The 20,909-nt window shown below is 39.7% G+C and overlaps 1 protein-coding gene and 1 pseudogene across 2 annotated transcripts in view; one reads left to right on the top strand and one right to left on the bottom strand.

Moving 5' to 3' along the window:
• Positions 1-13,943, top strand: part of LPXN (leupaxin) — a 39,150-nt gene extending 25,207 nt beyond the window's left edge. The window contains exons 8-9 of one of the 2 annotated variants that reach the window (XM_065881724.1): positions 12,230-12,378; positions 12,703-13,943. In XM_065881724.1, the coding sequence (XP_065737796.1) occupies positions 12,230-12,378; positions 12,703-12,972 (419 nt within the window). In that variant the 3' untranslated portion in view covers positions 12,973-13,943. The remainder of the gene's footprint in view (positions 1-12,229; positions 12,379-12,702) is intronic. The other variant, XM_065881725.1, reaches the window with a different exon arrangement.
• Positions 13,944-20,353: 6,410 nt separating this feature from the next.
• On the bottom strand, positions 20,354-20,909 carry LOC136127517 (mitochondrial calcium uniporter regulator 1 pseudogene; annotated as a pseudogene).

Below are 20,909 nucleotides of genomic sequence, written 5' to 3'. Positions count from 1 at the left end.
AATTCTAACTTGTCTAATTTGCTTTGTGCTCTCCAGGCCTGGCAGATATTTAACTCTGACTTTCTTTTTTTACTTGGTTGTTTTTGTGGATTCAGTCCGGATCCAATTACAAATTCTTGGTGGCCCTTTACATGTCTTGGCTGGCCGTTCTCCCCTTAGTACATGGATCTTTGAGGATCCATTCCACAGAGACTCTTTTCTGCAGGATTCTCATTGTTCCCTCGAGGTGATCACTTAGAAATGATTATAATGGTTCCAGATTAACTCTTTCACTCACAGTTTCAAACATGGACCATGGGAAACTTGCATATTTCTCTTGCAGTCGGTGGGGACTGCAGTTAATTTCAGGCACATCGCCCTGTTCAGCTGCCATAGGCCCCTTCAGCCAGATGCTCACCTGGGATGAGTCAAGTACCATCGACTGTATCCCGCTAATGGCAGGGGACACATACCCAGCTCTCTGAGTGATCCCACGGAGTTCCCTCTCTTGACTTGAGGTTAGCCGGAACCATACCGCATGCTTCTTGGTGGTGGTGGTGGAGCACACATAGCACAGTTTTCTCCAAAGAAATCCCTCTCTCAATTTCCCCTTCTGTTTACCTGTTTTATATCCTAGGTGTGAGTGATTTGTGCAAATAGTCCGTGGCTATCTACTTTGAGGGATGTCTTGCAGCCCACTTCGAACTTTGACGTCTATTACATCTTGATGCCTAATATCTTGTTACAGTGGTCTTTGCCAGATGCTGCTGACCTTTGGTTGCCCATTTTTTACTTAAGAATGAGTGAGACACTAAAATGCTAACTGGAAGCTCTGTGGGTGAGGCGGAACGTGTTGGCTGGTGGACTCAACTGTATGGCACTCAGGTAGGGTGCTCTGGCCATGGTGCTGCGGGGCCCCTGGCTAGTAATATTTTAGGTCTTTCATCTTGAATAGATTTCACCAAAGAGATATTCTCCTTTGCTGACATTACAAAAGTTAGTGAAAGAGGTTGGGGGATAGGGTTTTCACCATTCGGCATGCCAACTTTTATTTAATTCTCAATTTTTAGTAAAAAGCTTGACTTCTTTTCTTATGATGTCCAGTATCCCTGATCAATGAGACCCTCTGGTTTGAAATTTATAGAGATAATCACTGCATCTTATGGTAAGAGGAGAGATCTGATTTTCTGACAGCTCTTCAGACTTTCAACCAATCCTGTTTTCAGCCTTGAAGACTATTTCATGCACTCAGTTCCTGAGCCCCTTTGATGTTTTGGAGCTCAGGGTGGCTTGAGTTTTATTGGCACCTCCCCCTTCAGAGATTTAGGTTTCAGCTTGTTTTTTCTTTCTGCCAAGCTACATGCCACTCTAATACCTACTTTAAATTTTGGAGAATTTTATTGATATCTCATCTGTGGCATGTCCTTTCCTTTTCTCTTTTTTCCTATGAGCCTTTCCGTTTTAAATAATTCTTTAACTATTGTGGTGATGTTTCAAGAAGGCGTGAAGATAAGCCTGTGTGTTGTGCCATTCTCCTGGAGGTCGGGTCCTAAATATCAGGCAGGGTATTTTGTATATTCCTGACTATTATTCATTTAATCCCCACCACAACTTTGAGAGAATAATTTTATCCCACATTTTACCAAGTTATAGGTGGAAACACTGAGCATCAGGGAGGTAAAGTGATTTTTTTAAAGCCATGCAACTCGAAAATCAAAGAATTAGAATTTAAATTCAGGTCTCATTTCAGCAAGTTCCATGTTTTGTTCTGCACCATCACGACTGCCCCTTGACAGAGACTCAATCCCTCTTCTGCTGTTGTTGTCTCTTTACTTTCTTGGCACCGACACGGTACACTTTATTGGAAGACAGACCTGGATAGAGCAGCACTGATAAAACCCATTGTCAGAGCGCTTTGTAGTAACGTGCTTGCTCCCTGAAGCTTGTTCGATGCTTTTCACAAATCATGAGGTCTTTCACTTTTAGATTGCACTTTGGTTAAGCAGTATTTTTCACTGAGATTTAATCTAAGTCATGGTCAGTTTATATCGCACTGGTAGCCTTAGAAGTCTGAGGGTTTGTTGAGTAGAACAGTCAGCAAGTGAATACTGCTCACAGATGATTATGAGGTGGAAGTTGCCTGAGAGCGGAATAACAGGATGCAGACATATTTCAAGAAGAGACGTAAGTTAGATACAAAAGAAAACTACCCTATTCATAGATGACCAGAAAGTGCCATGAAGGTAGCTAGTTCTTACTGTTTCTGACTGGGACCCCTTCTAACCAGACAAGGCTGATTTGGTCATTTATGACTTTACATGACAATATGAAGCCATACCTAAAACATACTTATTGAGACAAGTGACAAAAAAGGCCATTTACTAATCAGAAGCCCCTCTTGGGTTGTATTTTTGTTTTCATCCTTTGTTTTCTGTAAATGGGTCTCCTGCCGTATGGTTAGTCCATTAATTAGTCCAAGGCATCCTGCCTTGCCCCAAGTCACATAGTCACACACAAAGTTTCTGTAATGACAGCTTAACTACTGAGCCTCCTGGGAAATTAAATTCGTCTGCATTTTTGTTTCAGTTCAGAGAATTCCTCTTTAAGGTTCAAGTTTCTAAGCACATTGGGCCTTAGCATCCTCAGTGCCGTTGTCTTTCCTTTTCATTATTCATTATCCAGGCCATGCAGGTGCTCCCTAATTTCCCCTGTGGCTAAGAGCCTCACCAGAGTATAAACACCCTTCTTCTCTCTAAGGCACTTTTAATTGTTAGTGTTTCTCAACCGTCGTCCAGAGGTAATGGGCCCCAGAGAGAGCCTCCAGGAAAGTTAGTGCTGAATCTTCCTCAGTTTACTGGATTACTAAATGCAGGGGTATCACAGCAAGTTTGGCTGGTTGCTTTTGATTCGTCTCCTGAGACTCACCTGAGTTGAAACGGAGGCCGTTACTTCTCTGCTGTCTCATTCTTGAGACCAGATACCCTGTAAATGCCTAGGTGAGGGTCATTCCTAGGTCAGTCGGAATGTCTTATAATTTTCTCAAGTAACGCCTACTTATAGGCAAGCACAGTTTTACGCCATTTGCTTTATGAAGCATCAGCATCACCTTGGGGACTTGTCAAGAATGTGAATTTTTGAGCCCCATCCCAAAGCTACTGAATCAGAAACTCTGGGTGGGATGGGGCCCAGCAGTCAGCACATTGACAGACTCTCCAGGTGATGGATGCACGTTATACTTTGTGTGCCACACAAAAGCAAGAAAGATGGTTGTGGGTGTTGTTTGTTTGTTTTTCTTAAATAGCAGGACTGCCTGCTTTCAGTTTATTTATTTATTTACTTATTTATGTATGTATGTATGGCTGCATTGGGTCTTCATAACTGCGCGTGGGCTTTCTCTAGTTGCGGTGAGCGAGGGCTACTCTTGCTGCGGAACACGAGCTCTAGGCATGCGGGCTTCAGTAGTTGTGGCACACGGGCTCCGTAGTTGTGGCTCATGGGCTCTAGAGTGCAGGCTCCATAGTTGTGGCACAGGGGCTTAGTTGCTCTGTGGCATGTGGGATCTTCCTGGACCAGGGATTGAACCTGCGTCCCCTGCCCTGGCAGGCAGATTCTTATCCACTGTGCCACCAGGGAGCCCCCATGCCTGCTTTCAGTTTTGTACTTGATCAGACTCTAGACATTCTTCGATAAAGTGAAAAAGCGAAGTGAGCTCTTCTGTGTGTCAGGGGTAGAAAAGAATACAGGACAGCTTATAAAATTATTAGTTTACATTCTTAGATATAGAGACCTCAGAAGTCTATTAAATTGTCTGCTTTTCAAAGAAAGCGTAGTTGAACAAGGTAAGGCATATCAAGAAGTGACCGCAGATGACAGACCACTGCAGCTACATGATTTGGGTCCCAACCCTGGCTACGCCTATTGCCTGTTTTGGGTCTGGCTGCTACTGTCAAAGCGTATTTCTAGAAATACTGTTTCTTGGATGGGCTGCTTTCGAATCCACAGTGCATGTTGTGCTTACACGCTACTTTGGTGGGGCACAGTTAGAGAGCTCTCATATTTACAAAGTTATTGGGTTATGATATTTGGGCTCAGTTAATACTCTCAGTTCCCACAGAGAGGTCAAGGTCAGAATGCATTTAAGCTAGGGGTGTGACATTCCAAGTTAGGCTTTGAAGTTAGGCCTAGATTTGAATTTCAGCTCTTCCACTGACATTGGTTATACGTAATTTCTTTGAGCTTCCCTTCTCCTACTTGTAAAATGGGAGGAATGCTGTGAAGAATCTAATTTTGATTTAATACTGTAGGGAGAGCCCTCAGTTGGAACCAGTACAAAGTACTTCCCTGCACATATGGGATTGCTAATAGTCCTCTTCATTTTAGGTAGACTCTCCTTGTAAATGCTAAAGAGAGTTTCTTCCAGAAAAGTTCACCTGTTTATACATGTTCTAGTTAATCTTGAAGTGGGGCAACCCTCTTCTGAAGCTGATGGTCTCAATTTTGCTATTGTAATATTGTTCACATGTCTGCTCATTCGTTAAGTATTTATTGAGCAGCTACTATGTGTGTGTCAGTCACTATTCTAGGTACTAGGGAGACAGTAACAAAAAACAAAGTTCCTGCCTTCATGGTGCATGTATGCTAGTGAGAAAGACAATAATCAAACTAGCCAACTAACTAACTAATTAACTAACTTGCTCTATGTGTCAGGAGAGGTTGTGGGGAGAGTGACAGGGTTCTGTTTGAAATAGGGTGATCTGATCAGTTGTTCTCTTAAGCAGACTCCTGAGTTAAGTGAAGAACCAAACCATCTGGGTATCTTGGGAAGTGATTTTTGAAGCAGAGGGAATATATCACTTGAATAAGTGCTTGAGGATGCATTAGTTTATTATATTTTTCTTTTCCTTAATGTAAAGACAATAAGAAGGCTTTGCATAAAATTTCATTTATAATCTATTACCTTCTTAACCTAATGCAACAAAAAATTTGCCCTACCAATATTTTTCTACATTTATTAATATTTATGAATACAGAAGTTATAGTGTATCTGAAATTCCTTTTTTTTAACTTAAGCATTTCTCCATGTTGTTTCATAATTTTATAATAATAATTTAAATAATAACAGTTATTCCATTAGGACTTTCTTTATGTAAACAAATTATAATGGATTATATGCCTGAAGATGTTCATTGAAGCATTATAGTTCGAAATACTGGAAACAACTGCAGTAAATGTGCTTGTAATAGTGTAGTTAGATTACTTCTGGTGTCTTAGTAGTGTTGTAATGACTATCTATTTTTTAAAATTAATTAATTAATTTATTTATTTGTGGCTGCGTTGGTTCTTCGTTGCTGCACACGGGCTTTCTCTACTTGCGGCGAGCAGGGGCTACTCTTGTGGCTACCACAACTCTACTGTTGTGGTACGCTTGGCTTCTCGTTGCGGTGGCTTCTCTTGTTGCAGAGCATGGACTTTAGGCACACGGGCTTCAGTAGATGTAGCACACAGCTCAGTAGTCGTGGCTCACGGGCACTAGAGTGCAGGCTCAGTAGTTGTGGCACACGGGCTTAGTTGCTCCGTGGCGTGTGGGATCTTCTCGGACCAGGGCTCAAACCCATGTCCCCTGCATTGGCAGGTGGATTCTTAACTACTACACCACTAGGGAAGTCCTGTAATGACTATCTTTAAACGTAGGATCTTCTTCTCTTGAATTCTTTGTACGGATTAATTTCCAGGATTGAAATATTTATATATTTAAAAGGAATCTTTTTTTTCCTTAATCTTTATTGGAGTCGAATTGCTTCACAACACTGTTAGTGTCTGTTGCACAACAAAGCGAATCAGCCATATTTACACACATGTTCCCACGTCCCCTCCCTCTTGAGCCTCCCTCCCATCCTCCCTATCCCACCCCTCTAGGTCATCACAAAGCACTGAACTGATCTCCCTGTTCTATGCTGCTGCTTCCCAGCAACCAATGCGGTAGTGTATATATGTCGATGCTACTCTCACATCACCCCAGCTTCGCCCTCCCACCCCATGTCCTCAAGTCCATTATCTATGTCTACCTCTTTATTTCTGCCCTGCAACTAGGTTCATCAGTACCATTTTTTTTTTAGATTCCATATATATGTGTTAGCATACAGTATTTGTTTTTCCCTTTCTGACTTACTTCACTCTGTATGACAGACTCTAGGTCCATCCACCTCACTACAAATAACTCAATTTCGTTTCTTTTCATGGCTGGGTAATATTCCATTGTGTATATGTGCCATGTCTTCTTTATCCATTCATCTGTTGATGGGCATTTAGGTCGGTTCCATGGCCTGGCTGTTGTAAATAGTGCTGCAGTGAACACTGTGGTACATGTGTCTTTTTGAATTATGATCTTCTCAGGGTATATGCCCAGTAGTGGGATTGCTGGTTCACATGGTATTTCTATTTTTAGTTTTTTAAGGAACCTCCATACTGTTTTCCACAGTGGTTGTATCAATTTACATTCCCACCAACAGTGCAAGAGGGTTCCCTTTTTACCACACCCTTTCCAGCATTTATTGTTTCTAGATCTTTTGATAATGGCCATTCTGAATGGTGTAAGGTGATATCTCATTGTAGTTTTGATTTGCATTTCTCTAATAATTAGTGATGTTGAGCATCTTTTCATGTGCCTCTTGTCCATATGTATGTCTTCCTTGGTGAAATGTCTATTTAGATCTTCCACCCACTTTTTAACTGCATTGTTTGTTTTTTTTGATATTGAGCTTCATGAGGTGTTTGTATATTTTAGAGATTAAGCCTTTGTCTGTTGTTTCATTTGCAAATATTTTCTCCCATTCTGAGGCTTGTCTTTTTGTCTTGTTTATGGTTTCCTTTGCTGTGCAAAAGCTTTTAAGTTTAAATAAGTCCCATTTGTTTATTTTTGGTTTTATTTCCGTTACTCTAGGAGGTGGGTCATAAAAGATCTTGCTGTGGTTTATGTCAGAGTGTTTTTCCTATGTTTTCCTCTAAGAGTTTTATAGTGTCTGGTCTTACATTTAAGTCTTCAATCCATTTGGAGTTTACTTTTGTGTATGGTGCTAGGTAGTGTTCTAAATTCATTCTTTTACATGTAGCTGTCCAGTTTTCCCAGCACCACCTATTGAAGAGTCTGTCTTTTCTCAATTTTATGTTCTTGCCTCCTTTGTCATAAATTAGGTGCCCATACGCGTGCGGGTTTATCCCTGGGCATTCTATCCTGTACCATTGATCTATATTTCTGTTTTTGTGCCAGTACCATTCTGTCTTGTTTACTGTAGCTTTGTGGTATAGTTTGAAGTCGGGGAGGCTGATTCCTCCAACTCTGTTTTTCTTTCTCAAGATTGCTTTGGCTATTTGGGGTCTTTTGTGTTTCCATACAAACTGTAAAATTTTTTGTTCTAATTCTGTGAAGAATGCCATTGGTAGTTTGATAGGGATTGCATTGAATCTGTAGATTGCTTTGGGTAGTATAGCCATTTTCACAATATTAATTCTTCCAATCCAAGAGCATGATGCATTTCTCCATCTATTTGTGTCATCTTTGATTGCTTTCATCAATGTTTTATAGTTTTCTGAGTACAAGTCTTCTGCCTCCTTAGACAGGTTTATTCCTATGTATTTTATTCGTTTTGTTGCAATGGTAAATGGGAGTATTTCCTTAATTTCTCTTTCTGATTTTTTGTTGCTGGTGTATAGGAATGCCAGAGACTTCTGTGCATTAATTTTGTATCCTGCAACCTTACCAAATTCATTGATTAGTTCTAGTAGTTTTCTGGTGGCATCTTTAGAATTCTCTATGTATTGTATTATGTCATTGGCAAGCAGTGACAGTTTTACTTCTTCTTTTCCAATCTGTATTCCTCTTATTGCTTTTTCTTCTCTGTTTGCCGTGGCTAGGACTTCTAAAACTATGTTGAATAAGAGTGGCTAGAATGGACATCCTTGTCTTATGCCCAATCTTAGTGGAAATGCTTTCAGTTTTTCACCATTGAGAATGATGTTTGCTATGGGTTTGTCATATATGGCCTTTATTATGTTGAAGCAGGTTCCCTCTATGCCCACTTACTGGAGAGTTTTTATCATAAATGGGTGTTGAATTCTGTCAAAAGCTTTTTTTACATCTATTGAGATGATCATATGGTTTTTATTCTTCAATTTGTTAATATGGTGTATCACATTGATTGATTTGCATATATTGAAGAATCCTTGCATCCCTGGGATAAATCCCACTTGATCGTGGTATATGATCCTTTTAATGTGTTGTTGGATTCTGTTTGCTAGTATTTTGTTGAGGATTTTTGAATCTATGTTCATCAGTGATATTGGTCTGTAATTTTCTTTTTTTGTAGTATCTTTGTCTGGTTTTGGTATCAGGGTGATGGTGGCCTCGTAGAATGAGTTTTAGAGTGTTCCTTCCTCCGCAATTTTTTGGAAGAGTTTGAGAAGGATGAGTGTTAGCTCGTCTCTAAATGTTTGATAGAATTCACCTGTGAAGCCATCTGGTCCTGGACTTTTGTTTGTTGGAAGATTTTTAATCCCAGTTTCAATTTCATTACTTGTTATTAGTGTGTTCATATTTTCTATTTCTTCCTGGTACAGTCTTGGAAGGTTATACCTTTCTAAGAATTTGTCCATTTCGTCCAGGTTGTACACTTTATTGGCATGCAGTTGCTTTTAGTAATCTCTTAGGATGCTTTGTATTTCTGCATTGTCTGTTGTAATTTCTTCTTTTTCATTTCTAATTTTATTGATTTGAGTCCTCCCTCTTTTTCTTGATGAGTCTGGCTAATGGTTTATCAAGTTTATCTTCTCAAAGAACCAGCTTTTAGTTTCATTGATCTTTGCTATTGTTTTCTTTGTTTCTATTTCATTTATTTCTGCTCTGATCTTTATGATTTCTTTCCTTCTGATAACTTTGGGTTTTGTTTGTTCTTCTTTCTCTAGTTCCTTTAGATGTAACATTAGATTGTTCATTTGACATTTTTCTTGTTTCTTGAGGTAGGCTTGTATAGCTATAAACTTCCCTCTTAGAACTGCTTTTGCTCCATCCCATAGGTTTTGGATCGTCATGTTTTCATTGTCATTTGTCTCTAGGTATTTTTTGATTTCCTCTTTGATTTCTTCAGTGATCTCTTGGTTATTTAGTAACGTATTGTTTAGCCTCCATGTGTTTGTGTTTTTTACGTTTTTTTCCCTATAATTGATTTCTAATCTCATAGCATTGTGGTCAGAAAAGATGCTTGATATGATTTCAATTTTCTTAAATTTACTGAGGCTTGATTTGTGACCCGAGATGTGATCTATCCTGGAGAATGTTCTGTGCGCACTTGAGAAGAAAGTGTAACCTGCTATTTTTGGATGGAATGTCCTATAAATATCAATTAAATCTGTCTGGTCTATTGTGTCATTTAAAGCTTTTGTTTCTGTCTGGATGGTCTGTCCATTGGTGTAAGTGAGCTGTTAAAGTCCCCCAGTATTATTGTGTTAACTGTCGATTTCCTCTTTTATAGCTGTTAGCAGTTGCCTTATGTATTGAGGTGCTCCTATGTTGGGTGCATATATATTTATAACTGATATATCTTCTACTTGGATTGATCCGTTGATCAATATGTAGTGTCCTTGTCTCTTGTAACATTCTTTATTTTAAAGTCTATTTATCTTATATTAGTATTGCTACGTCAGCTTTCTTTTGATTTCCATTTGCATGGAATATCTTTTTCCATCCCCTCACTTTCAGTCTGTATGTGTCCCTAGGTCTGAAATGGGTCTCTTGTAGACAGCATATATATGGGTCCTGTTTTTGTATCCATTCAGCGAGCCTGTATCTTTTGGTTGGAGCATTTAATCCATTCATGTTTAAGGTAATTATCGATATGTATGTTCCTATTACCATTTTCTTAACTGTTTGGGTTTTGTTTTTGTATGTCGTTTTCTTCTCTTGTGTTTCCCACTTAGCGAAGTTCCTTTAGTATTTGTTGTAGAGCTGGTTTGGTGGTGCTGAATTCTCTTAGCTTTTGCTTGTCTGTAAAGCTTTTGATTTCTCCATCGAATCTGAATGAGATCCTTGCTGGGTAGAGTAATCTTGGTTGTAGGTTCTTCCCTTTCATCACTTTAAGTATCTCATGCCACTCCCTTCTGGCTTGTAGAGTTTCTGCTGAGAAGTCAGCTGTTAACCTTATGGGAGTTCCCTTGTATGTTATTTGTCCTTTTTTTCCTTGCTGCTTTCAATAATTTTTCTTTGTCTTTAATACTTGCCAATTTGATTACTGTGTGTCTTGGCACGTTTCTCCTCGGGTTTCTCCTATATGGGACTCGCTGTTCTTCCTGGACTTGGGTGACTATTTCCTTTCCCATATTAGGGAAGTTTTCGACCATAATGTCTTCAAATATTTTCTCGGGTCCTTTCTCTCTTCTCCTTCTGGGACCCCTATAATGCGAATGTTGTTGCGTTTAATGTTGTCCCAGAGATCTCTTAGGCTGTCTTCATTTCTTTTCATTCTTTTTTCTTTATTCTGTTCCACAGCAGTGAATTCCACCATTCTGTTTTCCAGGTCACTTATCCGTTCTTCTGCCTCAGTTATTCTGCTATTGATTCCTTCTAGTGTATTTTTCATTTCAGTTATCGTATTGTTCATCTCTGTTTGTTTGTTCTTTAATTCTTCTAGATCTTTGTTAAACATTTCTTTCATCTTCTCGATCTTTGCCTCCATTCTTTTTCTGAGGTCCTGGATCATCTTCACTATCATTTTCTGAATTCTTTTTCTGGAAGATTGCCTATCTCCATTTCATTTAGTTGTTTTTCTGGGGTTTTATCTTGTTCCTTCATCTGGTACATAGCCCTCTGCCTTTTCATCTTGTCTATCTTTCTGTGAATGTGGTTTTTGTTCCACAGGCTGCTGGATTGTAGTTCTTCTTGCTTCTGCTGTCTGCCCTCTGGTGGATGAGACTATCTCTATACTGATCTTTCTAATATAAGATTACAGGTGTTTTTCCTTTACTGAAATTGTTTTATATTATGCTTGTATCTTTTTTCACACTGAAAACCTTGCCTAGCACGGGTATTACCAAATTACTATAACTGATTATTTGCTTTCTTATAAATCTACCCATATTATTTTAAAGAAATCAATATAAATGTTGCAAATACAAGATTATTGAAAAAAGCTTAAAATTTCTTTGTAGCTCTTTTTGTCTTTAGGATAGATCCAGTATGACTATACAGTCAAGATACTGTTTTTTAAAGCCACATGAATGAATCATTGCCTTTCTTTAGTCATATCATCAATTTGATATACAGTTAAGTTAATTTGCTTAAACTTAATTTAACTTTTAGGGATTGTTTTTTTTTCTATTTTATTTTATATTTTTAAAAATTTTATAAAACAATACTTTAAATCATGCATCCAGTTAGGAACTCTTGTATTAACTATATTTTTCTGAGATATAATTAGCAGATATTTTCCTCAGTTTGTCCTTTGTCTTTGCTTATGATATTTTTTCGTCATGCATAAGTCATTCATATGTATTTTTAATGTAGCTAAATTTATTAGTCTCTAACTTGCTTTTTAAATGTGAGCCGTTTTTATTACAATTTTCTCATTCCTCGATTAAAGAGAAACCTATCCATATTTAATTCAAGTATTTGCAGGGTTTTCATTATTATATTTAGATCTTGCATCGATTTGGAAATTATTACTTAATAGTACTTTATTTTTAAATATTAGGCACTAGGGATATAATGTGACCAGAGCAACAATATCTAGTTTCTTTCAGAGCAAATGTTCCATTGATGTACGACAGACCACAAAATTTCATATAATGGAAAATGTTATAAAGACAATAAAAAAGATGAAGTGTAGATACAGGCTAAAGAGATGCCTCTCTGATAAGATGATATTTGAGCTGATTTCTGAAACACAAGGTGAAGCCAGCCATATCAAGGCCTGGGACAGAACTGTACAGGCTGAGGGAATACTCAGTACAAAGGCACTGAGGAGGAATAGACCTTAATGCTTATTAAATGCTTAGTATGAACCAGGCACAATACGGAAACACTTTACCTGCATTATCTCATATATTTCTTCTAAGAGCCCTTTGGGGTAGGTATCTATTAGCACCATTTTGAATATGAAGACCCTGAGTTTGGGAGAGTTTAAATTATTGGCCTCTTCTCAGTCTCTAACTTGGTTTAAGGTCTCACAGTGCAGTAGTAAACCCTTGATTTTTCTCTCTCCAGGCTTTCATGAGAAGGACAAGAAGCCGTATTGCCGGAAGGATTTCTTAGCCATGTTCTCACCCAAGTGTGGTGGCTGCAACCGCCCAGTGCTGGAAAACTACCTTTCAGCCATGGACACTGTCTGGCACCCAGAGTGCTTTGTCTGTGGGGTCTGTATACTCACTTATCTCTTGGATTTAGGGAAAGTCAGGGTTCTCCTTTCTGAGAGGCAGCTGGTAAGAGGGTTCACAGCTCGGGATGAGAACTTGACAGGGGCCTTCTTAAAAGGAACACTAAACACAGCCTCCATTGTGGGCATTTGCTTGTCTGTCTCACAGATGGGCAATATTCTAGCCTCTATTTGTCAAGAACCCAAGTGAATTCCTGCACTGGCAGGAAACTGGCAGGGATTTCATGGCTGAAGTTTTGCTGATGCTTTTACTGCTTGACATCTGCCTCCCTTTTCTTTTTCTTCTCTCCACCACCCCACCCAGGACTGCTTTAGCAGTTTTTCTACTGGCTCCTTCTTTGAACTGGATGGACGTCCCTTCTGTGAACTCCACTACCATCACCGCCGAGGAACCCTTTGCCACGGGTGTGGGCAGCCCATCGCTGGTCGCTGCATCAGTGCCATGGGCTACAAGTTCCATCCTGAGCACTTTGTATGTGCTTTCTGCCTGACGCAGCTGTCGAAGGGAATCTTCAGAGAGCAGAATGACAAGACCTACTGTCAACCCTGCTTCAATAAGCTCTTCCCACTGTAATCTCAGCTATATCTACACCCTCTTTTGATTTGCTATAAAATTTAAACCAAGAGAGGAAAGAGTACATTTGTACTTACTGACCTTCTGCTCAATAGGCTTACAGAGAAAGCAAAGGTGATGAACAAATAAGGGAACGTCTAGATGTTACACGACTAGGCTTGTGGTATTAAGTTTTGATTTAAAGTCTTACTTTTTGTTTTATCAGGTACTTGAATTTAGATCTGGGACCTGCTGTCTAGTGCCTCTGCAGATGTATTTTCCACATGCACACATTCATTCCACACTGGTTTACTCACATTTCTCCATCTTCACCCCTATGATGACTCTACTCAGATATTCTCTTTTCTGGCCCTCGTAACTGGGTCTTTTAAGCTACCCGCGTTTCCCTGTGACTCACTTTCTCACAATCACTGCTGCAGACTTTATTCTTGCTGCTGGGAATCATGATATCACTCTTAAGCTCCTTGCATTTCCTTTCAGCGTATTTCTTTTTCAAGAGAAAGTAGATTTTTAACTGGACAACTTTGAATACTGACATCATTGATAAAGTAGCTTATGGTTTTAGTGACTCAATGTCATATTACTTTGGTAAATAAACTTTCTGCTTCCCATGTTATATACTAGGCACAATGTACAACTAAATTTGTACCATCCTCTTGTTTACTTCCATACAATGGACACTTTGTTTAAATCAAAAGAAATTAAAAGCGGGGACTCCTAGCCACTAACTTTTCTCTTAATTTGGGCTCATAACCTTCACTTTATTTTATTTTTTGCACTTTGGTGATTGATTAAAAGATGGCAAAGCTTCTTAAAAGTTTTTCATCACTTTGTTTACCTATGGAAAAAGTGATTTCCACTAGGCAATCCCAAATTCATACTTGCATGTGTATGCATATCTCCAAACTCATAAATTTGTATCTATTTGTCCAATTTTCTTGTATATCAATTATATCTCAATAAAGCTGTTTGAAAAAATGAAACATGCATCTTCCTTAATTCATAGTTTTCTCATAAAGACAAACAAGATGGCTGTTCTTAGAGCATCTCTGAAGAAAGATGCTATAAAACCTCATTTCACCATTTTCCAGTTAGAATTAGGAAATCCCAGGCCCACCTAAAAAAAATCTCCACTTAATTATTTTTTCCTCTGAAAAATATTATAAGTAAAATTGTACAGGGCTTCCCTGGTGGCGCAGTGGTTGAGAGTCCACCTGCCGATTCCGGGGACACGGGTTCGAGCCCTGGTCCAGGAAGATCCCACATGCTGTGGAGCAACTAAGCCTGTGTGCCACAGCTACTGAGCCTGCTCTCTAGAGCCCGCGATCCACAACTACCGAGCCCACGAGCCACAACTACTGAAGCCCACGCGCCTAGAGCCTTGCTCTGCAACAAGAGAAGCACCGCAGTGAGAAGCCTGCGCACCGCAACGAAGAATTGCCACCACTAGCAGCAACTAGAGAAAGCCCATGCAGCAACGAAGACACAACGCAGCCAAAAATAAATAAATCAATATATTAAAAAAAATTTTTTTTAATTACTGAGGAAAACTCCTTCACTGGAGGTATTTTTAAAAATAGGGCTGAAGTTGGTGTCTTTAGATTATTAATGTGGGCCCAGAATCTCTTGGAGAACTGAAATGGATTAATGATTCTTGCTAAGCTGTATCATTTTGGTCTCCTTTATTGGAACGGATGATAAGGGGCTTTTGAAAATTAAAAGGAAGTAGTAACAGTTAATTCTATAAAATGGGAACTCCAAAGGCATCCAAACTACGTGGGAGGTCACCCAGGTAGTGAGCCAGCAGCTGGGTTTTTGTCCTGTTGGGCTGGCTGAGAACCAGACTAAGCAAAATATATGTCCGATCTCTAAACATCCTCTTTACTGCATGTGACTCTGTGATGTCATTGGCAGATGTTAATATGGTTGCTTTGGGAATTTGACAAAGGAAACTTGGGTTTTAACCCTTAAGAAAGAACATTCAGGGGCTGACTTTTTTTTTTAAGGATTAGCTGTTTTGAGATTTCAGTAAAATCTATGCATTTAAAAGTTTCGAAGAAAAACCAGAGTTTACTAAGGTGAAATTAAGAAGTGCAAACTTTTTCTTTTCATAATGAAAGTAAGTGGTTATATATTTGTTCAAAAGGAGATGCTGCCTTCAGGACCAGGGTTTTAGCAACAAGGAAACCACTCAAAATTTTAAAGCTCGCCTGTTTATAAAAATACTATTATCACACTGATATATACCTGTTGACTCTTGGTTCTGAGTAAGTTATAGCTTTTAAAATATAAACACAGGGAACTCTACCTAATGCACTGTGGTAACCTAAATGGGAGGGAAGTCCAAAAGGGAGGGGATACCTGTATGTGTATGGCTGATTCATTTTGTGGTGCAGTGGAGGCTAACACGACATTGTAAAGCAACCATACTCCAATAAAAATTAATTTAAAGAAAAATGTAAAACCTACCCTCAAAACACAGGTTTTTCCCACCTGTGAGGCTATATATTTTTATAAAAGAATGTGCCATAGATTGGGAACTCTGTTCTCAAGGAGGAAATCCTCGGTTTGGCCAATGATTGTTTGGAATAAGTACAGAGTCCTCCAAGGTGATACGTTGATAAAGATGGCAATCATTTTTCTATACGAGTTCTAGCACGTAACCTTGTAGGATGGCTGCTGGCTACAGGCTCCCTGTTTGTGACCAGCAGAGGGAGAGAGAGTACTTTTCTCTATCTTTGCAAGCAAAAGTCCTGAGATCATCCTAACTGTACTAGCCTAGGTCACATACCCACCAGTGATTTTTGCTGGGGAATTGTACTACGCAGCTTGCCTTAAACCAGACTAGATCATTTCCAGAGTTAGGGGCAGGACTAAGTTTCTAAAAACACAGGGGCTCTGTGGAGGAGATGTGAATATTGAAATATCTGGGTACTGGTAAAAAGAGGGCAATCTTGAATTTATATGACTCTATGTTCGAAAACAAAAATATTAAAGAGCTTCTGAGTTTCAAGATAATATGGAAGGTAAACTAGATCTTTCCAGTGCCCTGAGGGAACATGCCTGAGAACTTTACAGGATGTAAAAGCAGAGGAGAGCCAGGAACAGGATGTTAAAAGCAACATATGGCAGAGATACTGACCTTCCCTAGGCCCTGGGGGGTGGGTGGGGCGGGGCACGGCATTAAGAAACATCAAAAAGCAGCTTCAGTGTGAGAATCTGAGAAGGGAGATCTAGCTGAAATAAAGGTGAGAAGGAGTGACAACTCTCTCCAGGGGCAAATGTCTCAGGTGTGAGCAGGTCCTTAATAAGGGCAGAGGTGGCAGCCACTAAAATATGAAGCTAAAAAGGTGACTACTTACCCTCAAAATATTGTGGAGGTTGTGTTATTAGATAAAACTCTCCATCAGGGCAGCATGTAAGTGCTGAGAACCCAGAGGTCAAAGGGGAAATGGAAATCTACTGGGATCCCCTGGAGGAGGAAGAAAGAAGCCTCAGATCAGTGCTGGTGCTGGAGTTGTGCTTGTTACAAATGTATAATTTTGCCCAGAGGCAGCAATGTCTCAATCTATTCGGTAAAATACTGTTAATGGAGGAGGTTCCTCCTCCCCAGTTATGGTAAATGCATAGTGTTTAAATCAACTTCCTGTGAAAAGACATCTCGTAACTGCATTTAGGTTGACAGGCCATGGACTCTGATACTTGCATAGACATTCTGGCATCCTGGCGAGAGCAGTCCATCTTGCCTCCCTATTTTAGGTATCACCAAATCTCAACAAATATTGCATTCTAGGAATAACATTTCTGCCTGGGAAAACTATCCCAATTCCAGTGAGAGATATCTCAGATCACGGGTGTAAATGATACAACTCCTATAGCTGAGAATGAACAAATCAGACAGGACTTTACTTCCTGTAAACTTTAGCTCAGAGTTGGTGAGACAATTTGATTTTGGATTTTATTGCCTTTGGACTTTGATATGCTATGTTGCATTATATGACGGGGCTAACTGGGGATATGAAATAGAATGGAAGTACATTTCTCAGCATCATTTTTTTCAGTCTAGTTTCTCCACAAGGAACTGCATGGCTCCCATTTTTCAGTCCATGTGCTTAGGTGGGGCTGACTTTACGCTCAGCTCCAAGGCTCAGGCCTGACCAGTAAATGTTCTTTGTTCTTCTTGATCAAGGTGATTGGATCAGGGGTAGATATGTGACCCTAGCAAAGCCAATCAGATTGCTCCCCAGGACCTTCCCTGGAATTATTGGGAAAGAGGCCCCTGATTTGTTTAGGATTCTGGCTCGGAGGATATTTAAAGCCCTTTGCTGCTGAGAAGCAGTATCTTTAGCATCACTTGGGGAGCCTGAGAACGAAGCCTACACAGAGGAAAGTAGAGATAAATAATGGAGAGGCAACGTCTTCTTTTTTTTGAGCCACTCAGTCTTAGCATATCAGCATCTTAGCTTCAGACTGGGAAGCTGTAACTTTTCTTTTTTCGCCTCAGCCGATTTGAGTTGGAATTGTGTCACCAATTAATTGAGTAAGCAGAACAGACATATTCTTTCTTTTGTAAACTTAAAGTATTGTGAAAAAATGAATAAATGAGCAAGTAAACGCTATAGTGGTACAGAACGTACACTGCATGTCACCATGAAAAACAAATAGACCAAAAAACTATCTGCTCACTGCCCAGTACTTTTTACATTAGAGCACAGTGAAAGGCTGTACTTTAAGTCTGAGGCATCCTGTGCATAGCTCATATATTTAGAAAACAAACTTCTTGTTCCTGTCCAATTTGTTAGTAAAGTTGAGTAATGTGTATCAATATCACTAAGGGGGCAGAAAAGAGGGAAGGGTGCTGCCATCCTCTGAGATGCAAAAATGTGTTGAAAATCATGTTATATATGCTCCTTTGTCTAGTGCCCCTGCATAGAAAATAAGTAGATCTTTAATGTTACTGTAATGCTGTGTATTTGTAGTGAAAAATAGTTTAAAAGGGAGCTTAGAGAGAGAGACATTTTCCTAAAATAATCTGAAAATTTTGAAAGAGAGGGAAAGAAGGAGGGGAGAACGTTATGGGATATACAAGAGAACTTGTGAGTTGGACAAGGTGAAATTTCCAGAGCTTCCGGTAAAGAAGGAAACATGGGGAAACAAGAAGGGTGACGTACAACACACTCTGTGGGGAACAGTGGTTGTAATGGGGATCCTGTTACTTAGTTAATTCCCTTATGCAAATTGCCTGGGGACACTACCTTTCATCCTGGAGTGTCTTTTAGTTTGGGTTTTCCTAGAAGTGGACCCTGAGACTAGAATTCGTGTGCAATAGTCTATTTAGGAGGGTGTTGCTGGATGTACAGGTGGGGGGGTGGCGAGGGAATGAGACAGCAAAGGGCCAATTCAGCGTTCGTTAATGAACAGGTTGCTGCTGGGGAAGTTGGAGCTTAACACTCTTCGTGCCCTCTGAGGTTTATTGTAGACCACGTGGGATGCCTTCTAGTCCCCCCTCCCCCCGCCTCTGCCTCCCTCTATGCAAGCTGGACGTGCTTCTGACCAAAGAAAGCCTTTAGTCTGAGTCACAGGTGCTTGCAGTAGGAAGCATCAGCGTGCCCCTGGCCATGAGTACCACCAGATACGGAAATTTAGAGCACCTGTTGGGGAAAGTTATAAGGAGGTAAGCATGTAAGAAAAAATTCACTGGAAAGGTCTTCGAGTCACTGATGATCACATTTGGAATGGGTCGTAAGCCATTCGTTTGCAGAATTTTAAAATGTTCCCAGTTCTAGAAAGCTTAATGCATTACACTAGCTTACAGCTAGTGTAGTAATGGCGGAGGGGATTTAGGGAGGAAGAGAGTGGGCAATGGGATTATTATTTCCGTTTTACCTATGGAAAAATGATCAATTACATGAATAGGCCAAGATCACTCAATTTTAGTGATAGCACTAGAACCAGGACAATGTCTGTTTAGTATCCCTTGCCTGGGACGCTTTGTCTTAGGCTTTACTTCAACAGTGTAAAATACATCTCAGAAATATGTCCCATGAGGTGAATTTTCAAGGGATGAGTGAGGGCACCAGGGCAGGAAGGGTGATCCAGTGGTGCAACCTGTGTTGTTTAGGGGTATAGTGACAAGAACTGTAGCCTTGGTATCAGACAGTTCACAGGCCAATTGTACCACTTACAAATTATGTAAACATTAGTTAAGCTATTTATCTTCTCCGAGCTTCAGTTTCATAATATGCTCAATGTGGGTAATAATGCCTCCCACGTGGGTTCGCTGTGAGGATTAACCAAGATAATAAGTGCGAAAGAGCTTTGTAAACCTCCAAGAGCCATACATAAAAGGCATTAACAAAATAGTCCAAGAGATATGCAAGGAAGTCAGTATAGCTTCCCCCTGCAGAATTTCCATGGAGACTGTGAAACCATGGCAGGCTTTTAGTTGTTTTTGGATGATTTTAGAAATCTTTTTTAGGGATAAGGATGAAAGCTGATGGAATTGAAAATGCTGGGAGATTAGGAGAAGAGCTTCAGTGTGAGCTAAAAATCTTCCTTTGCAGCAACATATTGACAAAGTGATGCTCAAGACAGAATGATTTCCATGGCACAGGAAATCCATCCAGTTAGCTGCTTCCCCTAGATAGAAAACAGCGAACCCAGGTTAAGGAAGCAGAACCAAGGGAAAAGAGTTCAGGAACCTTCCAAGGCCAGGATGTTCACTGCCTGTCAATGGCTTAACCATAATTCAAGCGAAATTCTCAGGCATCATTATTACTTGTATTGGTTTTGCCAGAGGTGCTATACCAAAACACCACAGACTGGATGACTGAAACAGCAGAAATTTATTTTCTTATAGTTCTAGAGGCTGGAAGTCCAAGATCCAGGTGTCGACAGGTTTGGTGTCTCCTAAGTTCTCATTCCTTGTCTCGCTGATAGCCACCGTCTCTCTGTTGTCCTCACATGTCCTTTCCTCTGTGCATGTGTCTCCCTGGTGTCTCCGCCTCTTCTTATAAGAACAACGGTCCTATCGGATTAGGGTCCCACCCTTATGGCCTCATTTAATCTAAATTACCTCTTTGAAGGCCTTATCTCCAAACACAGACACATTGGGAATTAGGGCTTCAACACATAGTTTTTTTTTTCTTTTAATCGAAGTATAGTTGATTTACAATGTTGCATTAGTTTCAGATAAACAGCAAAGCAACACATGGACTTTGGTGGGACACAATTCAGTTCATAATATTAAAAGGATACAGTGGCAAAGATACAATTCCACATGCTTTCTGGTCATAAGCTTGGTGGCTTCATTCTGTTATCTAATTCCAAACTCACCAACAGGCAAATTTTGATCCTTTTTTTTTATTAAATAGACACTTTATTATATACACAGGTCATAAAGTCCCAGACTTACCATTAGCCACATAAATATAGACCCTGCTCGCTGTTTAATATTATCAAGCTTGTACAACTTTAGCATGGTTTTGAGGCCAGCAACCTCAGTGTCTGTCTAAGTGGGGGTCTGATCTTGCTGAGATGTACTATCACTATTTCTGTTCTCATCACCAACAGCTTTCTTTTGTTCAGTGAATACAGCTCTTTGATTCTGCTCTTTTCTACACGGAAATCTAATTTTGTATCTGTTCTGATTTTTATCGCTTCATCCATAACTTGTTTTAATTGATATAGTTCAAGTTTCATTTTCTCATTTTCTGCTTTGAAGAATGGAAATTTGCTCCTCTTCATAATAATTGTATCCTTTTTCACATTAGCAACCTGAGGCATTATCTGCTGAAGAATGATGTCCTGCTACATCTTGGTGACATATCTTTGTAGATGAGATCCATGTTGGCCTCCAGGATCTTGACCAATGCAGATGCAATGATTTCTGCTTGTCGAGTAGTAAACCCATTTCCTTCAAGTAAACACACTAAGGC

This window comes from Phocoena phocoena, chromosome 8 (assembly GCF_963924675.1).
Source record: "Phocoena phocoena chromosome 8, mPhoPho1.1, whole genome shotgun sequence".
Lineage (NCBI taxonomy): Eukaryota > Metazoa > Chordata > Mammalia > Artiodactyla > Phocoenidae > Phocoena > Phocoena phocoena.
The sequence above is the reverse complement of the archived record's forward strand: the minus strand, read 5'-3'. Positions and strand labels throughout refer to the sequence as shown.